The sequence below is a fragment of the Podarcis cretensis genome, assembly GCF_951804945.1.
Source record: "Podarcis cretensis genome assembly, chromosome: 5".
NCBI classification, from domain to species: Eukaryota; Metazoa; Chordata; class Lepidosauria; order Squamata; family Lacertidae; genus Podarcis; species Podarcis cretensis.
The window spans coordinates 25,120,954-25,142,925 of record NC_137174.1 but is presented as its reverse complement, the minus strand read 5'-3'; the positions used below and the strand labels follow the sequence as shown (position 1 = coordinate 25,142,925).

Genomic DNA, 21,972 nt, shown 5'->3' with positions numbered 1-21,972 from the left:
TTTTCAAAACAAATTTCCAATATCAATACTAAACATTCATTTTTCAATTTCCCCCTCCCTGTTGACTTCCCTCAGCTTCCATTTCTGGTTTATTGCATCAAATGATACATTCTGCTGTTCGTATATAATACTATGTGATATTTCTTGTTTTGTGTAAATAAAGTTGTAAATGTTTATTTAAATCCTGCCAACAAGTCTATTTTTTTGTTTCTGCAAATACATTGTAAAAGATTCCCATTCTTTTTCAAAGTCTCTATTGTCCTTTTCTCACAGTTTGTCTGTTAACTTTGCTAACTCTTTAAGAACTTCTGTTAACCCCACATTCCCCTTCTAAGGCATAGATGAGATGTAGTGATCTTAGTGGTCTGGGAATGGAAGGGGCAGCGCCTATGTCAATGGAAGCTACTTCTTGCTTTGCTTGTTAGCTTCTGTAAGAGGCAGCATCCCACAGGCAGCTAATGCTCTCTGGAGGCCTCTGGGGAAAAACGTTCTACCACCACCACCATTTCAGCCCCCAAAACTACATACTGAATATTTAATCTTCCTGAACATTCAGGAAGTTAAACCCAAAGATTATTTTAAAGCATCTCAGGCTCCCAGTACTCAATCCATTTGTGTATTTATTTATTTGCAGACAAAGAACATCAATTATTGTGTTTGCAATACCTAGCTATTTTGCTCAGGGGAAATATTTAAATCTCCTTTAGCTGCCTTCAGTTATCATAACACAAATTGCAAAATGAGACAATTATGTTTCACATTAAAAACTCCTATTTTCCTAGAGGTAATGAAGGAAAATTATAAATTTTAATGACATTAATAATTTACCAAACCAAAAAGAGTTCCATGAAAAAAAAATGTGCCTGAGAAAAATCTGAAGATTAAACTTTAATAGGCATGAGGATCATGAGGTTGATGAAAAATCTGTAGACTTATATGCAGTATTTACAGCAGGGCTGGTGCTTTAAAAATGTGAAATGGATTTCCCTTACTTGCATTTTTTGGTTTATAGAAGAGCAGCAATGTGGAGTCATGGTTGGTGCAGTTCTAGGTATGCAAACAAGCAGGGCTTTTTTCTGGGAGGACACAGGGGTACGCATACCCCTAAACATTTTGTGAATCTAAATTTGGCCTGGGAGATTACAAGGAGTTTTAAAAAAATGGATGTACCATGCTATATTAGAAGCAAAAAAACTTGTTTTGATGAATTGGAAGAGCCGCAAAAAGATTCCATCGATCATATGGACTGATAATATGGACAGATTAGCTACATACGAATGAATTGCATGTCAATGCAAATTAAGAATGGATAAATATGAAGAAATCTAGAAGGAATATTTAAGCGATAAGGCGGATAGTAGTGGGAATTGGGGGGGGGGGAGAGGTAGGAAAATATTGTTAAAAAGGTATAGTCATAGGTATATGAGTGTATTCAAATCTGAATTGTCAAATTGTGTTATTATGGTTTTTGTTGTATGTGTCTTTTGCGGTTGTTATTTGTATTGAAAAAAATGATTAAATAATTTTTTTACACAAAAAAAAATCTAAGTTTGGCCTCATTGAGGGGCAGTATTTCAATATGAGTAGGAAAATGAGAATACCCCTAAACATTTTTTTTTAGGGGGAAAAAGCACTGCAAACAAGTATGGGGCTTCACTCAATGACTCATGGAGGAAAAAAAGCAGCTAGCACCAGCAATTTGCATGGGAGGGAACAAACACATTGACAGTGCCAGCTGGAGTTCCTGGCACTGCGGCTAGGTCTGGGCATTTTGCTTGGCCTGCTCAAACATAAGCATGATGTTACGCAACCTCAGCGAGACCATTATTCTGAGCCGCCATCTCCTTATTCCGTGTCCCCCCCCCCCCGCCCCGGATCCATGGGAGGGGCTGGATCCAAGGGGAGGAGGAATGATCCTGTTGCCACTGTGTCATTAGCTGGCATCCCTCCTTCACTGGGCCCATCCATGGCTTCCACAGCATTCTACTCTTACTGTATTCTCTAACTGCTCAGGGAAAAAAACTGCCTTGAGTTGGCCCTGCAATACTTCCACGGGGCTCAGGAAGCTAAAAAATGGTACATCCGTTCTCTGAGATTATCAGTAAACGATATTAATTGTTGCCTCTTACTGTCTTGAGCATATCCAGCCCAAGGAGTAGAAAAGGTCAGTAGTTTAATTCTTTATTGCCAAAGTATGAACTTACAATGGCTAGGCAGCTGCCACCCCTCCCCAGGCTTGTGCCCCCAGCCAGACTGTTGGAACAACAGGGGGCCATGCCTACACGCGAACTTAAGTGCTCTAGTCTGATGGCACAAGTACAAGCAACCTGTGACTTCTCCTAGATTGAAGTTGTTGGTGCGCCTGGCTCTTTAAACCACCGCCCCCCTTCCGCCAGATCCTAGGGAGCAGTGGGGGAAGGGACAGGGTGGGTTTTGCCAACCCTCTCCCTTCAGGCATTGCCTGTCCTTCCTCCACCGTCTCTGACTACTCAGACCCCTCCTCATCCTCCAGCTATGGCTCCTGTCCTATGGGAGGCACAAAACCTAAATAAATTAATAATAATAATAATAATAATAATAATAATAATAATAATAATAATAATTTATTTATACCCTGCCCATCTGGCTGGGCCTCCCCACCCACTCTGGGCAGCCTCCAACAAAACATTAAAATACAGTAATGCATCAGACATTAAAAGCTTCCCTAAACAGGGCTGCCTTCAGATGTCTTCTAAAAGTCTGGTAGTTGTTGTTCTCTTTGACATCTGGTGGGAGGGCGTTCCACAGGGCGGGTGCCACTACCGAGAAGGCCCTCTGCCTGGTTCCCTGTAACTTGGCTTTTCGTAGCGAGGAAACCACCAGAAGGCCCTCGGCGCTGGACCCCAGTGTCCGGGCAGAACAATGGGGGTGGATAAGCTCCTTCAGATATACTGGACCAAGGCTGTTTAGGGCTTTAAAGGTCAGCACCAACACTTTGAATTGTGCTTGGAAGCTACTTGCTTCCCCTGCATCAGCCTCTGGCCCTGCTACCTCTTCCACCTGCTCCTCAGAGCCCTGCGAGTCCCTGACACTTTCTCTCTGTAGAAAAAAATGGTTAACCTATTCCCACCCCACTCAGAAAACTGAAAAAGGCATGCAGAAGAAAGTACCTGAAGACTGATATAGAGTATGGGGAACATTTTCATACCCAGCCACCATTGGAAACAAAAAGTAGACTGAAGCTTTCTTCTGCCAAAGAATATCCCAAATATTATATTCAGTAAACAATGTTGATTATGATATTTTAAGTTCTGTACCTCATTATCAAGACAACACCATCTTAGTTGTTAATGCTCTTTCCTGCTCCATTTCCATCAATATTAACTATGGACTGTATCCAAACTAAGTTTAACTTACTTAAAACCACTGGGACAAGTTAGACATGACTTAAGTCTCATTTATTTCAATGAGAACTAACTTTAAGTAACGGATTATTTATAGAGAGAAGCAGTAACAGCTGAAGATTTACATAAGATACATCCCAGATATCCCAGATGCAAATAATCTAAATCACTTGAGTTTTGGAGGAAGAACATAGCTACCAACAGATTTATTAGCTAAGAATGACATCAGACAAGTGAGAAATAAAGCCACCAGCACAAACAATGAATGAGGTCATGAGGTGAAAATGGAAAGTAAGGAAGTCTAGACTATGGCAGAGACAGCAAAGTAAATAATCATCCATCATGCACTGAATGGGTAGCATGGCCTCTGACAGTCAAAAGCAGAAGAGCAGGTACTCTGCAGAATTGGGCAGAGATGGTAGAGGACATTAAATCAAGGATCCATTGGAAGTTGGGGGGAAAGAAAATTAAACAGACCAGGAATGGACAAAAATAATCATGCAGCCGCATCCTAGACACATTTACTTGAAAGCAAGTTCTACTGAGTGTAGTATTTCTGGGAAGGTTGTGTATGGTCCCAGGCTTAAAGACAAAGAGGCTTCAGTGTCAATCCACGCATTACAAATTGGTTCTGATACATGTACCCCAATGTACATGGTGGTGGCCTAGTGTCACTGTTGGGAAACTGTGTATGTGCAGTTACTCACACAGAGTCAATTAAGGTTTGGCAGACAGCCAGAAGGCAATCTGAAGGAGTAAGTCTGCCTGGTGATAACAGACATGGAGACCGCTCCCTGACTGGTCAAGCTCTCTCAAGGGAGTGATAATTAATGGCCTATTAACTGAAATGTGTTAGTTCAGAGGTTCATGAGTTCAGAGTTCTGTGTGAGTGTAAGAGTTGTGAGTCGTGTCAGAGAGAGCTAGCAAAAGATCTGTGTTCTGTTCCTGTAAATAGTCCACTGTATATAATAAACACCTAACTACAAGTTCCTGGTTCCTGCTTTGTCTATCCTGTCTGCAGCCAAGTCGCCAATTGCTTCCGTGGATTCTGCGTGTACTCTGCTAGGTCTGGCTAAGGTCCTGCAACTAGTCAGAAGGTTGAGAAACTCTAAATAGGTTTTGCCAATAGTCACATCACATGGCAGCATAACGTGGGATAAGAATACTCATGACACCCACAGTGGAAATGTCTATATTAATTGTGGGCAAGGGCGAGAACCTTTTTTTGACCTGGGAGCTATGTTCCTTGGCAGACGCCCCTTCACGGCTGTGTAGCAGAGGTGGGTGAGACAGGTACAGATCCAGGAGGAAAAGCAGGTGAAGAAATGTATACCACTCTCCATTTTTATTGTAAAATAATTTAAGATTTTTAAAAATCTGCCTAATTACAAGGAAATCAGTGTTTACACCTGATCAACTGTGAATTAACATTTACAACAGACAGATCTGTAGGCGGCAGGTGGTCTTGGAAAGTAAACTTGAGTTTTTAAAAATGAGTGTTTTATCTGCTTGCAGTCCATTGGGACTGTTTCTCACATGTGTTCATTTCAAAAAAACATCTTGTTGCACACTTTTTTTTTTGTTCAACTTAATTTTACCGAGATATGCTGAGAAGACGCTCTTGGATGTTTCTGCACAGTAAGCCAATGTGAAGTACCAAAGTAAGTGTTTTCCTATCACTACCGTACTATAGAAACTCTGATCTAATCTCACAGTAACAGGAAAAGAACAAAAATCCTCAAATATTTCTGGGATCTCATACAGAGAATTTACAACATGAATAAAGCATGACATTCTTTCCTCTGGCAATGTGTTTGACAGATAAAAGAAACAAAAGAATGGTAATGATAGCTTGTGGTGAGGTAATAAGCGCTACCCTTTGAAACTTATTGGATGTGTGTTAATCTGAATTGACTGAAAGTCATTAACGTGAATAGCCACAAATGAAAGCCTCAAAGTCAAGTAGCAACTCTAACCTTCAGCTCTCCAACTTAGTTTAGCAACTTGTAATTAAATCTGTTTTGTGGCATTTCAGGTGACAGCAATGTGGCTGCACTTTATCTTCCCATCAAAACAAAGGGGAGAAAATTTCATTATAACCAATTTATGTCTGGAAACACTGACGGCAGCTAATGGAAGTTGCATCGACAGGGAGATACAGCAAGGAGGAAGTTGACTTCCAGAATTAGCTAATTACAGGCCAGGGCTTGATGCGTAGCTCACTTAGAGCACTTATGGAAAATCTAAGAAACAACAGGAAATGCAAGTCCTTCCAGTTTTTACATTTCTTCTCTACGAATCTAAAGTGGGAGTTCACACACCCTGGGATGGATCCAGAGTTGCCTTTCCATCAATGGAAGGGCTCGTTTCATTCACAGATAGTGAATCTAGAAGTCCCTAATGCCACCTCCCATGTATTCTGGAGGGTCCCCTGATCACCTGGAGCAGTATTTGAAGGGCACAGAGGGCTAAAATGAGTGAGAATGGGCAAAAATGGCCTCTCTCCCCACTCACCAATTGGTAGAGCGCTGCCACAGGTAGTCTGAGTCCAACTCCATTTCCTAAATCTTCTGCCTTGCCCTAGGCATCAGGGAGAATTTGCACAGGATAGTTAATATTAGGGCATAGTAGAATAAACAGGTCATCTTGAAGTGTGGACACCCTATATAAAATCACAGGGCAAGGATGCACAACTGAAATTGCTCTGAGGGCTACTTTTACATTTTTATTAACTCGAGAAGGCTGTGCCATGAATTAATCATGGGAAAATGTTTGTGTCATATTTGTACTCAGTTTACTCACACATGCAAAACTAACGTACGCGGATAAAATATGTCGCTGCAAATCTCGCCACCATGTTTAAGGTTTTTCTTTTGCTTAATAAAACACAAAGATCAAGTATGTGTCACAGAATGTGACATGAATGTTAAGAGAGCTCTCTCTCTCTCTCTCTCTCTCTCACACACACACACACACACACACACACGGGCTGGGTGGTATCTGGTTTTCAATATTGTGATATATCTGCCCTGACTATCTGCCTCCTTGCCCTTCGACATTCCTGTTTGTGCCTGCTTCAAGTAAGCTCCTTGTATCTGATTCTGGCCTGGAATCAGCTTTGTTATTTGGATTGCATTCCTTATAGTTTGTCAGCTTGGACCGGATTTTGTGATCCTGTCTAGGTCCTCCTGTGGGATCTCTCCTGGAATTTGAATGATGCTGGTCTTGATCCTGCAGGGACTTGTGCTGTCACATTTCTGAGTGGTCAAACTGCTTACAGGCCACAGCTGTCAAAGAGATGCTTGCTTTCCTCCACATTCTTCCTTGTTCTTAAAGCCTTTTATGCTAAGCAGATCACATATCCTTTCATTTGTCCTTCCTCTCCTTTAATTTTCTTGTACATTCTGATAAATATTAACCCTGCAGCTCTGTGACTTGCATCCTGATCATCCCTTCTGAAATGCAGATAATCCAGGCATAACACAAGTTGAGAGTGGCTTGCTCCTTTTTAAAATAAAAAATAAAAATCAGAATATAGCTTGAATTCCCACTGAATTACAGTTGAACCTTGGATCTCAAATGCCTTGGCTCCTGAACAAATTGGCTCCTGAATGTTTGAAACCCGGAAGTGAGTGTTCTGGTTTTTGATCGATTTCCAGAACCCGAAAGTGTGGCATGGCTTCTGCAGCTTCCAATTGGCTGCAGGACGCTCCTGCAGCCAATCAGAAGCTGCGCCTTGGTTTTCGAATGGTTCCGGGAGCGCATTCTGTTCAAGAAGCAAGGTACAACTGTATTGCTGTTCAAACCAAATGGAAAGGTTCCTTTCAGACAAAACATTTGAGGAATTATGAGGGACACCAACAGCCATGTATCTTTCAACCTAAGGTTATTGTTGGATGTTTGTATTCCTTTACTTGGTGGAGGTGGATGCTTCAATCTGGGCCCTAGATCCTAGGCAATGGCCACCACATCCCATAGGCATGATTTACAATGGCAGAAGAAAACAGTCAGCTATGGACCGAAAAAGACATGCTCCATTAACAGTGCATTTGCTTTACATGCTGCAAAAATGCATGTCTGAGTATCTCAAATTTGAATCAAACTCCAGAGAGCAAGTCCTTTTATGGAAGTAGGACAGAAGGTTTTGCACGGTTAATTCCTTCCAATCCATACAGAAGTTCAAAATGATAAGCCACCCACCCACCAGCCCTCAGTAGCTAGACAGCATACCAAGTGCTTCTCTGTTTCTCTGAGTACATATTTACTCTGTTCAAACTCTCAGATTCTAGACATTTGAGAGAATGTATAGTTGTCTGTTTTAACTCAATTGAATTTTATAGTGTCTATATAAGCTTGCACATTGATAGTTCTTCACTGGATTATATTTATGTACCTATTTGCACTTTGTAACCCATCATAACCCTGTCCCCGGGATTTTATCATGCTATGTAGGAATTCTAATTTGTTCTTGTCTCGTGAACTTTCTGATTGATACCTTTAGATCTGCATCCTGCAAATGCTTCTCCTATCCGTACTCTGTCAGTAGAAGGGGGTCCATATTTTGTGGCATTTAATAAATGATGTACATATTTGTAAGCCCACGGGAGTCTTATTTTGGCAGAAGAGAGGTGAAAAATTATGCATCATATTACAGTTTTAATTGGGGGTAGTGAATTTCAGCACCTCAACAACAACAACAGCAACACCATCCTCCTATAAACCCTGTACAGAGTAGACAGTGCATTGTATTTATGTGAATATAAACACTGATTTCCTCTGTGCGTTTCTCGTGGTGATTTTTTTACAAAGCTATTACAGCAAAAAAGAACGAGTTCCATAAACATCACATGGACTGGAGAAGATTCATAATGGCTTTTTGGAGGTAGCAATTTTATACCACTACCCCTTTTAATTTCCATGCATTACCGCTAACCAGACAAAAGCAATTTATAGTTCCTGTTAACATATATGGCTGCCTTCCTCTGCATGATTAGTGAGAGGCAAAGCATGGTATGAAACGTGAACAAAGAAGTCTGTACTTAAACTTGATGTCCCCTATATAATGCATTAGCACAAAACAACAGATAACACAGCTCTCTTTATTTAAATATTTTACCAGCCTTAAGCACATAAAGAACATACATTTATTAAGATATACAAATGTTTCTAATAATGCAGCTTCCACTAAGTGGCCAGAAATTTATAAATGATCACCTAGGAAATTTTCTCTCCCTACCCCCACCGCCATGCTTATATTATGAGTCACTTCTCAGTGCGCAGACTTTCAATATGGGCCACTATAAAATATAGCTTAGGGACATTCTCCCCCCGCCCCCAGTATTGATATACACAACATAAATAAAGCTCAATTATCCTTTAAGTGGAATTGGGGGGGGGGCATACAAACCAAACACGTGCATTGCTTCAATGCAGAACTGGATAACAGTGATAGAATCAGTTCAGTTCTACAGAAAACATGTTAATGCATCAAGCTCAGAGAGCTAATCTTTTGTAACATTCAGACACTGCAAACTAGAGAGCAGCGGCCTTACATGTAAGCTCAGTGCTTTCTTGGTTGTCCATGGTAACAGACTGCAAGCTTACAGACCACCAAGAGCTATATATCTGCATTTCTGAGGTTTATGTGGAATAATTCTTTCTCCCCTACAAGCACAGCTAGTGGAGTAGGTCAGCATGAGAAAGAACAGGATGACAAGCCTTGCCATTTCCCGGGCACACTCGGGACTTTGTTTTGATCTTTATCATGCTGTTTATGCCAGCCAAGAAGAAGTCTGGAAATGGAGCCATACAATTTGCATTCTGGTATTATTCAGGCTGGAGAGAGACAATCTCCCTGCCCTATTCTCCCACCCCGCCAACAGAAGTTAGTGTGAGAGAGTCTCCATCGCCAATGGTGTCTGCAGTAAAGCTGGATGTTTACAAGTTTTGATTCTTTTGTCCAAAAGTGGTACACTTGACAAGCAGGGGGAGGGATAAGAAGTATGTGAATCACATCTGTTTCCACTGCTAGATTACCAAATAGGTCTAGTAGGCAACAGCCTATGGGCTCCATGCCTTTCAGGAGCCCTGCAACAATGGATCAAAATAATATTGATTTGATAGAGAATTACAAAAACATATTAGGAGATAATTTGCAAGGGCCCCCCTGAGATTTTGACTGCCTAGGGGCCTCCACAGGGTTTAATCTGGCACTGTTTCCCTCTGATTAACGGACACAATAAATGTTGCTCATGGGGGAGATGCGCAGGAAACCCCCAGAGGTTGGATGTCTGGTTTTTTATTATTCTTTGCAAAGATCTGTAAAATTGCACAACATGTATGCTAACTTGCAGGCCAAGCTCAGGGTAGATTCCGAGCCTTGGGACCAAGGAAGCTCGTGAAGCTGATGAGTCGATCTGCAAACACCAAACTTGAGAAGCAAAGCTCAGGAAGCTAAAGGACTGTGAAACACACCCATCCAACAAATCGGATCCTCTTCAAGGAGGTTATGTGTTGCGCTCGGGCCCCCAGGCATCTCCCATCTCCTGGTGTGGGCTGCTGCTCCACTCTGGTTCGTCGTTTCGTGGCCACTTGGTCCCTAAAGCCAATGGCTTGGCTTGGAAGGTGGCCGCGAAACATTTAATCCCTGTGTGAGGTTTGCTGGACCTCTTTTCCTTCATGCAGCGGATCACCCACCCACCCTTTATCTGGTGTGTTGGCCTTGCTATGGACGTTGTTGGTCGCCTGTTTTGCAATGGGGGTCTGATAGGAAGTTTTCCATCTGGCAGATTGGCAGAACCATTTGGTTTTCGCCTACCACGCAGCAATCATCACAACTTTGTAAGGTTTGGCGGTTAGGCATTGGATCAGCAATGTGTGGGGAGGGGAGGTGCGGCCATCACCTGCCCCTCCAAGCTCAAGGGTATTCCATTAAAGGAATCAGCCGTGGGCCTGGGTCTTGTCCGAAACCCCTTGGTAGGGGATACAGCCATACCAGGACCCCATGGGGGCACTGGGGGGAGCTTGAGTCGGTTTGCATCAGCAGGGCTCCCTCTGGCAGTGTTTCACCCTTTTATCAGATTCTCCGCGATGCAGGTAGGAGTCTGATATAGTTTGGATGATTCCAGTGCCTAAGCCAATACCACTCACATTCTGTATTCAGTAAAGTTGTGGCCTAAATTTTGCCCAATCACTTAAACTAAAATCCCATGTCACTGTGTCTTCATTTTTGGGGGGTGGTTGGGAGTCTCGAAGCACAAACCTAAACCCTAGCACAAGACCCATTCCCTGCTTCAAAGCCCTGCAAAAAAGAGATGACAGAAGGCAAGGGATTTTTGGGGGGGGGTAAGCCCCACCACACATAACTGATCACAAGATGCAGCAATGCCTATCAACTTTGGGGGGCAGCCCCCTCAAATATTTTATTGTGGAGGCCGAAGGGACCTCAGCCCTTAGGAGTTGGCTGCTATGACAAAGAAACTGATATGTAAACTTGATGGCTCTATCACAACACCTTCAACTTTCTGCAACCCCCCTTCCCCACAACTGTTGTCTATCGTTAAATACAAAAAAGGAAGACAAGTGGGCAGATGAGAGTAAAATGGATGGGAGAAAGAGAAACAATAGGCAAAGGAGCCTTTTTACGCAGCCGCATTCTCTTACCTCATTAACATAGACCCAGTGACTATCCTTTGAAGCCAGGTTGGTTTCCACTGCCTAGAGAAAGGAAAGAAAAGAAAGAAATAAACAACTGAAAATAAAATAAAGGGGTTGGAAAACATTCCCCAGTTAATGTATGCCTTGTGCTACAAAGAGCTTACAATAGGTATTTTCTGGCACTTTTTGCTCTCATACAATAGTTTTATAATTGGCAGTCATCTAAAGAGCTACATACTTCATTGTGAATTAGATGGCTACCTCCAGTTGGGCAGCTCACAAGGACACAGCACTGCAGCATCAAAGATCATTTATTCAGTATAGGAAAATCCAGAAGGATCTGGTTTAATTCTCTATGGTGTATATAAATCCTGTGACAGTGTTCCTTAGGGCTTCCTTTATTCATCTAACTAGGACACTGACCAAGTACGGGATCAATGCAATGAATAGGTATTTTCTGGCTTCAGAAAGAAGGCTGAAACTGTGTACATGATGTGTCAGGCTAAATTGATGGATGCAAAACAGCAATATGATGAAGAGGGGGGAAGGGCTTCAGAAAGAAGCTGACTTGTTAGTATTTCATATATCTAGCGGTGGAGTACTAGTAAGTGATTTCACACAGTGTGTTGTGCAAATTGCACCGATTTCCCCAGGACATGTCCCAATTTCTCCGAAGGAAAGCTCGCTCAAATATACCCCAGTGCCCCGTCCCCACATCCCAATGTGATCAACCAAATATTGGTTGAGCAAATTCTCCTGCCCAATTATTACTAATGACAGGCCATCGGTAAAGCACACTGAAGTGAGAAGCATTGCTTTACTAATGAAATATCGGCACCGTAAGCAAGTCCACGTTTACCCATCAACGAGATTTCCTGGAAGTCGAAAGTAAGTTAAGAGGAGCAATATGGTTTGCAGACAAAGAATGATCCCTCTCCAATATTGTGATGATCTTGGCCTGTTCTTGCTTCTTCTACATTATCTTGCTTTTCTCTTATTCTCTTTTGTGACATCCACCTTCCCTTTCATATTCTTCCTTTCTGAAGAATATGAAAGGGTGGGGAGGCAGTTATTTAAATCTGAGGCTTTGAGGAAAAAAATATTTGGAAACCCTCTTGCCTGTCAGTGTGGAGCCTTTTTGCTACCAGTGTTGCGGTGGTGAAAGATCTGCTACCAGCGACAGTAGAAGCCAGCAAAAGGGTGCACAAAATTGGATACAGGTTTCAAAGATCGTCTGATCTCCCAGCTGGTAACCTATCAGCTAATGGTGGCACAAGACATAGCCAGAGAGCTGTTCATTCCCTGCAGATTTTACTATTCTGTAACTTTGCATGAGTCTGGCCAGCACTATCTTTTCAAAAGAAAAGCACACCACATGAACATGTCATTTTTTTTACCTAAGGGTGTCTAAGTATGTCAGAACAACAGTGGCTATTGTTGCAGAAGCAAAGCTTAGTTATTCATCCTGTGCTATTCTGTGTAATATATGGTTCAAGAGATTTAAAAATGGATTTTTCCTCATGGAAATGTTTTAGAGTATGTACAAAATGACTCAGTCATTCCTATGGTGTGTGTGTGTGTGTGTGTGTGTGTGTGTGTGTCCATTTCTCATAAAATTCCCCGAGGCTCTAGACTTCATTCAGGACTAATGGCCTGCAGCATTTCCTCCCAAAAAAGAAACACAGCTTTTAAGACAGATAGTGCATTAGAAAGTGGAGACTTTCCAGCTTTCATTTATTTCACCTTAAAAATACCCAAACAAATCACTTCTGCAAATTTAGTACAAAAAGAAACACATTGAAACAGATGCATTTCCCTTTGGTTGCACCTCAAACAGATTTTAGGAAACAGGTTGATTTTTTTCTTTTAAAGGATCCCCATTAATTGCAGTCCATTAATGTAATTCCTCATAATGAGAGGTAATGGATTGAATCCAGAGAACAGCAAACAGAATGTCTTGGAAGAACCTTTTGGAAGGGGGTTCTGCTCTGTCCTGGAAAGTCACTCCTAAGAGCCGGTCGGGGGCTCTTTGGAAAAGGAGGCTGATAGAGGAGGTGTAATCACCAAAAGGTGAACAGAGACACTAAGTGAACTAAAATAGTTAGCATGTGAAATTGCATGGGTAGCCAAGTTTGTTGATGACCTCAAATTATTTAGGGTGGCAAAACCAAACAGCTCGAAAAAAAGATCTCTCCAAACTGGAAGAATGGTCATCAAAATAGCAAATCTGGTTCAGGGTGAACAAGTGTGAAGTTCCAAACAAACAAACAAACAAACAATCCATCTTCATATATACATTGATGGGATCTGAGCTGGAAGTGACTGACCAGTAATGGGTCCTGGGGTTGTGGTGGAGAGCTCAATGAAAATGTCAACCCAACATTCTGCTGCTATACAAAAGGTGAATGTCATTAGAGGTCATTAGAAAAGGGTTTGACAATAAAACATCCAAGATCATAATGACTTTATACAAATGTGTGATGTGACCACACTCTGAATGCAGTGTACAGCTGCCCTGGGCTCCTTTGGAAGGACAGGATAGAAATTTAATTATAAATAAACGCAGGTCTAGTTGCCACATCTCCAAATGGTTATTGCGGAGCTAGAAAAGGTTAGAAGAGGGTGACCAAAATGATCACTGACCTGGAAAAAGTCCTCTGTGGGGAAAGGAGAGACAAAACTACTTCTACAACACAGCATATAAACATGGAATTTGCATAGTGATAGCTGCTAACCTTGGTGGTTTTTAAGGGGGATTAGATAAATTCATGGAAGTTAAGGCTATCAATGGCTGCTGTTCATAATGACTAAATATTACCTCAAAATAAAAACAAAATGCTGAACTTGGTGGGTTGTTAGTCTGCTCTTGTAGAGCTATTTTTATGTCACCATCAGAGACAAAAATAAAAAAATAAAATCAGGGCTTTCCCCCCCAGCTGGAACACCTCTCAGGTGGGTGCCGTTGTTATTATAAGAGAACTGAAGAGGCGTTCATTATGAGTTCCAGCACCTATTTTTCTAGAAAAATAGCACTGCGCTTAATATTGTTATTGTTGCTACCACCAAATGTCACAGAAGGCAGAATTCCAAGACAAAATTCTTGAATTCTGCTCAAGCAACATCTCTGAGGACCCTTGAAAGAAGCAAAGCAGGTTTTGATAAATCAAAAATCTTTCTCATGGGGGTTCTATGCATCCCACAGAAGACACTGGTATATGTCGTTATTCAGGTTATGCTGTGGTCACCAGCTGCCTCTCACTAACACTGGATATATATATATATATATAGTGGTGGAAGTCCAGGGCTGGTGAAGAGATTATCTTTGCAGTAGGCCTGGGTTGCAGTTGCCACAGAAAATGTTGAGTATTTGGAGGTTCACACTCAAGTGGAAAAGCTGAGGCATTTCAAAGGAATCCAAAAAGAGTTTCAGTGGGATTTCCGGGTCGGCGCCATCACCGAATGGCGGACTCCCTCTGAGCTCCGGAGGGAGTCGGCTGGGTAGGGGTCGGGTCCTGCCGTGCCGGCGACGCGGGGACCCTCAAAAACCATGGGCGGAGATGCCCATGGACTTGATGACTCGGCGGGCACCGTTTGCGCCCCTCCGACCCGCGAAGGAGCCTTTTTAAAGGCTGCGGAGCGGGTGACGGGGGGGGGGGTGTGGTGCTGTGAGTCCAATGCTTCCCCTGCCCAGCGAAGCCGCATGCTATTCGGCGGAGAGCAACGACTTCTTCTTTGAAAATTTCGGATTTGGACTAAAAGGAACAACCCATGAGTAAATTGATTGGACTTAAAAGGGAAATTTGATCTTTGAATTTGGAGCGAGCGGGGGGAGTGCAAAAAGGAAGTCCGCCCTCCCCTGTTGTAGATGGCTCAACACAAGGATTTGACAACTAAGATCGAGAGATGAACTTGTTTACCTGAAAAAAATTTTTAACTTCACGAAGGGAAATTACAATAATTGTGCTGGAGGAGAAGACTGATTTGTGGGAACTAAAATGCAACCCCCCCGGGAACCGGGAACGATCCGCTATGAGAGACTGGTGAAGAGACACAGAAACTTTGACAGCTGTCAAAGTAGCTGTCAAAGCAGGGAAATAAAAGAGAACTTTGTTACGATGGCTTTGCTGGTTAGATTTGTTACAATTTGGACATAAATTATTGGAAATAAAGGCAACAAGTTATTTGACTTTTGGGTCTGATTTTGAAAGAAATTAAGTTACCATATTCCCTCTAGAGGGAGGCTGGGACATTGCAACAGTAGCAGCAAGTGGAAAAATACTATGAATTTGAGCAGGATCTGTTATCTCTTGGGAAAGCTGCAAAAACGAAGCATTATTTTGTCTACAGAGGTTTCTATACTAAAGGAGACAATGGATTTATCTATTGAAGAAAGGAAGGGACTTGACGCAAGTTATGTTCCTGAATAACAAAAGCCTCTGTGGAGAACAAGAAGTTTCTGAATTAGAAGGTTTCTGCAGCAGAACAGGAAAAAGCAACCTGAGGAATAAGAGCTGGACCAAATTTGAAGCCGGAGTATTTGGAACATCCAGACTTTAAACGGACCAAGAAATAGAATTTAGGTTAGACTCTTAAACATAGAGGTCTGGATGGAAGAACAATGACTTTTTCTGAGAGTTTTTTCGAGATTGGACTTTCTGAAATTAAAAGCTATCAAAAGACGGCAAAGTGGAGTTGAGATATAGACGTGGATACACCAGGCTGGCAGTAGACAACGGATGAACTTTGGGGATTGGAACCGGGGAATGGGGGGGGGGGAGATTTGGAATCCAAAGGCTGTAAAATTATATATTATTTCTTTCTTTTCTTTTTTCATGTTTGTTGTTTGAAAATAGGGGAATTCGTGGAAGGGAAATGGGGTCGATCTTAGGGAATTATATAAAATATAAGGAGAAATGGTTCATTAAGATAAATAAGATAAATTAATTTGGAATAAATGGGTTATTTAAAATTACAAATAAGGTTTTAAAATTTGGGGTAAGAATCTGTGGAATCAATTTAAGGGAAATGGAATACAAGGGGGGGGGGGGAGTCCGGGAAAGATGCCACTGAAACCAAGTGTAAATCATATTTGTTTTTTCTTTCTTGCTTGCTATCTTTCCTTTTTATTCTGGAAAATTTTTAATAAATATTATTAAAAAAACAAAACAAAAAAACAAAAAGAGTTTCAGTGACAACAGACTCTCAGGAGGCTTGCACACAGTTTCCAGGCAGATAAATGAACATATAACACTACAGATAAAATGGTATTTTAAAACTTCATGTTCTCAAAATCTATAAACCACATAACTAGTTAAGAAGACACAATAAAATGTACGCAACTGCATTAGAAAACTACGCTCCCTTTGAAAGCAGTTTGGGCACATCCACATTTAGTGTCTCCATCTAAATGATCAGGATCTTCTGCCATGAAAATGAGATTTACTCTCCTGATGGGCTGCCATGATTTATCATACATTCTACTCTGCTCTTATTAGTATAATCTGGGACAACCAAAATTTATGCTGAAGGGAGGAATAGATACTTGTCAGCTAGGCTGATCTGCTGACTGGATTGATGTGATTTACACCCCACCCTTCATCTCTTTTGTGATCCCAGGGTGGTTTTCAAAAAAAATAAAAGAAAAACACACCAACAATTAAAATACAGCCAATTACAATTATTTTTAAAAATCAAGTGCAGTCGATAGTAAATATCAACTCAATGCCAGCAGGATACACACAAGCAACACTACAAAATAAAAACCAGAGGTCTTGAAACATTTACTTTTCTGCAGTTACTAACAGTTCATTCCCAATACTTACTGCACTAACACATTTGTCCTTACAGTGGGATAGGCTGGCCATAAGATTTGGAAGTATGCATCAGAGACCACACAAATTTCACTAGAGCGAAATTGAAAAATTGTATTTATACCTGGTTGGGCTCTGCGAGTGGTACCAAGTCGGGGGTATGTGGTTTTTTGGTTTTGGCAGGGATTGGAGAGAGCACAGAGCCTTAGCACTAAAACAATTTATTCTCCTAAGCTTAAATAGCGTTGAAAGGTTTGCATCTAGCATGAAAGCAAAACAAAAATCAACCAGCCAGCAAGTCTTCCTGCCTTTAATGCAGCTGGCATTCCACATTTACACACATTCCATTTCATCTCTGTCTTTACGGAATAGTAAATAAAGGCAAATTCCTGTACATGGATATATTCCAAGAGCTTTCAGTGAGATTTCATTTTTACAAAGCTCAATATGTTGTAAATTATTTATATGCATGTTAACTATTGAACAACTACATGCTACACAGTCGTCGATACAAGTTAATTGCAGAGCTGTCGGGAAGGAACATTTATTTAAAGTCACTTGCTTAACATTCTCTTAGGGGCTTAGCCTTCCAGGGGACTTTATGTTTGGGATCTTAGCAACATGCCTCATGGTTTTAAAGACATACTGATAACGGAGTATTATGAGGGCCAATTGCTGGCTGCTTATTTGCATGTGTATTGCTCTAGTAAAGAGCAATAGTAAGAGCTTTTTAAAACACTCAGTACAAAGAGCATCCCTTGGTATTTTTCAAACTTTATATTTTCTGCAGAGATGTGTCTGCCAAGGAGTTGTTGCAGGCCTGCCAGCAGTGGCAACATATGGTAGAGCACATGTGGACCACCTGCAGCCCTCACTTAACTTCCAGTGCCTCTTGAAACTGCCCAATTCTTCCATCTCTTCATAGAATCCTGGAGTTGGGAGGGACCACAAGAGATATCTAGGCTGGATCTTGGCTGGATGTTGGGATCTAGGCTGGATGTTGGGATGCAGCCAAGGAATTGGGGGCAATTGGCAGGCCCCCAGCAGGCCCCAGCCCACCGGCTGGTGTGCCAGGTGATCTCCAGTCCTTGGATCAGCATGAAATTGCGACCCTAGCTTCAGAAGCCTTCAGAAGCTGGGCATGCACACTCAGCAGAGTAAATAACGCTGCGCAACCGAAGTGGCAGAGAGAGGCTATGTTGAGAATATTTACAAGCAGTTTATTCAGCGTACATCAGGACAAAAGGAAAAACATGTCTTCTCCCCTTCATGTCCAAAGCAAGAAGCATAAGCAAAAGCTATACACAAACGGAAGTTCCCAGCAAGCTGTGCTGGAGTGTAAACAGACATGTGACACACAACAGTCTCATGCCTGTCCCTTAAGGTGGAACGGAATATTCTAACACTACACACGCATTGCAAACTCATACAGGGAAATCCGTTAGCGAAAGACGGGACACCACAGCGCCATGTGGTGTCACAGTGTTATATTGCATGTACAACGCAAATACAATGCTTTTTCTTTACCTATCTGAGTCCCAAGTCAAGCCCTCTGCAATGCAGGAATATCTTGCCCAATGTGGGGCTCAAATCCATAACTCTGAGATTGGGTCTCGTGCTCTATCAACTGAATTGTCAGAGCGCTCCTTTATCCAGTTTGTTTCCTAGCTTTCAACATGGATGAGGTATATAAATGAAAGCCTTCTAGAAATAGCTGTTTTGAAAAGAATCCCATTTTCAGAGTAGCTGGAGGCCTGTCAGTTCTAATGATAAATCACCACTCCGCTTTGGCAGTAAAAGAATAATCAGTATCTGCTTACTGTATTGTATCATCTGACTTTATTGATAAAGAATAATTTTTAATCCATTTGTAATAGCTACATGAAGGGACTTTTAATTTTCACAGTTTAAGCAAAATGTATTAAGATGTATTATACATTTTAAAAGATTTCCTGTAGGTGGTGCACATCCTCATGTTCATCTGCATTTTATTTCTAAAATGAAAGTTAGAAAGGAATGTGTCATTTTTACCTGACACATAGCTGCAACAATAAGCACCTGCTTATCCCCAGTGCAATGAAGTAAATTGATTTTGGATTTGGATGCAGAGTGAGCTTAAGCAAGTCACTATCAATCTGCCTGACCTATCTCTCAGCCAGGCAATTCTTAGCCCCACCCAAATCCCACACTGCTTATCCTGCACTGTGGCTCTTTAAGACTATAGAGGGAGGAGAGGATGGCATTTCATCACCTCCTGGAATCAGTAGTACTTAAATGTGCTTAGTTTGGGATGGGTTGTGACCTTAGCATAAACACGGTGGCAAAACACTTTGGTGCATTCCATCAAGCCTTTGCCACTACGGTTCCAATACTGGGAAACAGAAGAGAGATGCTGCAGATCATTCCTTTAAGAAATTGTGCATTTTAGCATTCACGAGTCTCTCGGTTGTGCTGTTGCAATCAAATCAATATGCTCATTCTTTTGTCAGCTAATGCAGAGCTTTACAATGGAAAGGAGCAGAAAGAAACTATTAATCAAACTTAACGATGGCTCTACTGTGGTGCCCTTTGGAAATTATCCTCGCTGTGGTTGTAGGAGAGCTGCTTCTCTGTATGTGGCTCCCACACGGGCTCTTTCAGTGGAAACACCCCACGCAATTGAGCCTCACCCATAATCCTTGTGTTATGAAGCAATAATGGAAGCCATTGTATGATAACAACAAATACTTCATTATACTTTGGTACAAGTATACACCATCTTAGTTCATCTTCCTCATTCTCTCACACTTCTCTTCTCTGCTGTTGACCACCACTCCCACACACTTCTAATATATTTTATTTTGGTTCCTTCCAGACCATCTCTTAAAGCAGTCTTACTCTCACCACCCATGAGGGCTAGCATTTAAATGTTCTTCCAAACATACATGAACTGGCTCATATATAGCTGGGAGAATATTTAAAGAGCCTTTCACAATTTTAGTCTGCCAATATTTGACTACAACTCCCATCACCCCTGAAAACCGGCCATGCTGGCTCAAAATAATTGGGGTTTTAGTCCCAAAACAGCTGGGTACCCAAATTAGACAAAGGCTAACCTAAAGGGTACTATATATTGTGCCAGTTTTAGCATCACATACATAAAAAGTATACATTCCCACCATCTTACCAACCCCCCTACTTTGTCTCTAGCAATCTGTTCTACTAAATGTTTCCATCTTGGGGATATTAGGCTTCGGTGTGTGAAGGAAGCTAGCTGGGGTGGGGAAATATTCTGGGATAAATGAACATCTAATATATAAATAGGCCTCTATGCCTCCCCCAAGCTTCAAGCAGTAAATAGGCAGACAAACACCACAAGCCTTATCGTGTCTGTTGAGAAGGACATCCAAGTGTGTTCTTCTAAGAACATTCAGAATTGCAGTTTTAAGAGCCGTTTCGGGCAACTATGTATATCACCTGACTTCTCACAATTGGATATCTGAAATGATTCCATTGCAAAACAGTGTGTGGCTAAGATCACATGAGGTGATGAAAACAGTATCTATGGTGCTTCAACTACATTTGAATATATCCCCCTGATGGTTATCACGTGATGAATGTGTGAACTGATCCAGAGTTTATATTGCACAGTAGCAATGTGACGAAGATGTTTTGAGGAATATTTAAACGTGTGAAAGGAAAACGGTCAGACATTTTACAAGTTTGCCTCCTGGAGAGATGTGGCGCCATCAATGTGTTCTTTCTTTGAGCAATTTGCATTGAACACCCAACTCCAAATGGTGATTTGCATTCATGTTAAATTTGTCCCACAGTAAAATTGCACAGTACTCCAGTCCTATTAATCCAGTTTAAAAGCAATTAAAGCATACTATGTTTATCTCTTTCTTTCTGCAGAATGCACGTAAGCTGTATAACACATAAAGGTTAAAGACAAATTCAAACACATTCTCTAAATATAAACTGCAGCCGAGAAAACTCTATATGTACTTTCACATGCACCCACTCTCTTTGCAAAGTCATCTAGGAAAAAAAAGATCTAAAACTACAGACAAGTCATATATATATTATGTAAGTGGTTAACCCCTAAGAGATAAATGCCACACAAACAGGTAGGCCACCGAATAACAAGGCACATTGCAGAAATACTCCTGCAGCTCCACAAGCCTGAGGGGCACTGCTGGATTTCAAAAAGTACATTTAAGCCATTCCAAATTGCAGTAGCACTCCTGGAGCTAATATCGAGTTGACATTTCTATTAGAAACTCAGACATTCTGGGTTTAATATCTCAGCCATTCCAAATTGCATCGTCCCAGAACTTGGCAGGAAGGTTGTCAGCCTCAATGCTGTTTCTTGATCCCAAACTAAACTGTTTTTAAAAGATTAAGGTGTTTTAAAAAAATTAAGGCAACAAGGGCTAAAGTGACAATCTTTTACCATTCAGATAAGGACTTTACAACTCAGCCCTTGTTTTTTCATTAGAGGCTAGGGAAAACAAAAGCCTTTTTTGGTTCAGCTAGTTTTCCAGGTGTTTAATACCAATTCTTGAAATCAGAAACCAAAAATTAATAAGGTTGCCCCAGTACTGCTGGGGAAACAATTATTTTTATATTGTGCTTACATATTGGGTTATCTGACCAGTTCCTCAACCCCCAACGGCACCTCAGAACAGTCTGGCCCACAGAAGATTAGATTCTTCAGCGATAAATTACAAATTACACCTCCAATCCTGAATTATTGCTGCACAACATTATGAATATGCCCATCCATATCACTGCCCCATAATGGTAAACATTTAGGAATTAAGGATATTAACGAAAAATTAATCAATTTGTGTCATGCAACTCAAATTGGGTCTACTAGACCGATTTTTTCAGAGCAATGTGGACGAAAGTCGCTTCCGAGGCCTCTCTAGGTTAGGGGCCCTTAAGCTTAAGCTTAGTTAGTTTCATATTAGACCGGCCCCTGCATACACCTCCTTAGTGTAACAAGAGACATTCCTGCCATTACCACTGCTGAACCAAACAGTCCTGTGTCCTTTTGGTCTGCAGGATCACAGTTGGACACACGGAACTGATCAAATAGCTACTACACAAAATCTTCCATAGGAGAGAGAGGTGAAAGT

The 21,972-nt window shown here is 41.4% G+C and overlaps 1 protein-coding gene across 6 annotated transcripts in view; it reads right to left on the bottom strand.

Annotated features, from left to right (window-relative positions):
* Positions 1–21,972, bottom strand: part of GRID1 (glutamate ionotropic receptor delta type subunit 1) — a 721,020-nt gene that overhangs the window by 138,126 nt on the left and 560,922 nt on the right. For all 6 annotated transcript variants that reach the window (XM_079975593.1, XM_079975595.1, XM_079975594.1 and 3 more), the window contains exon 5: positions 11,046–11,099. In XM_079975593.1, the coding sequence (XP_079831719.1) occupies positions 11,046–11,099 (54 nt within the window). The remainder of the gene's footprint in view (positions 1–11,045; positions 11,100–21,972) is intronic.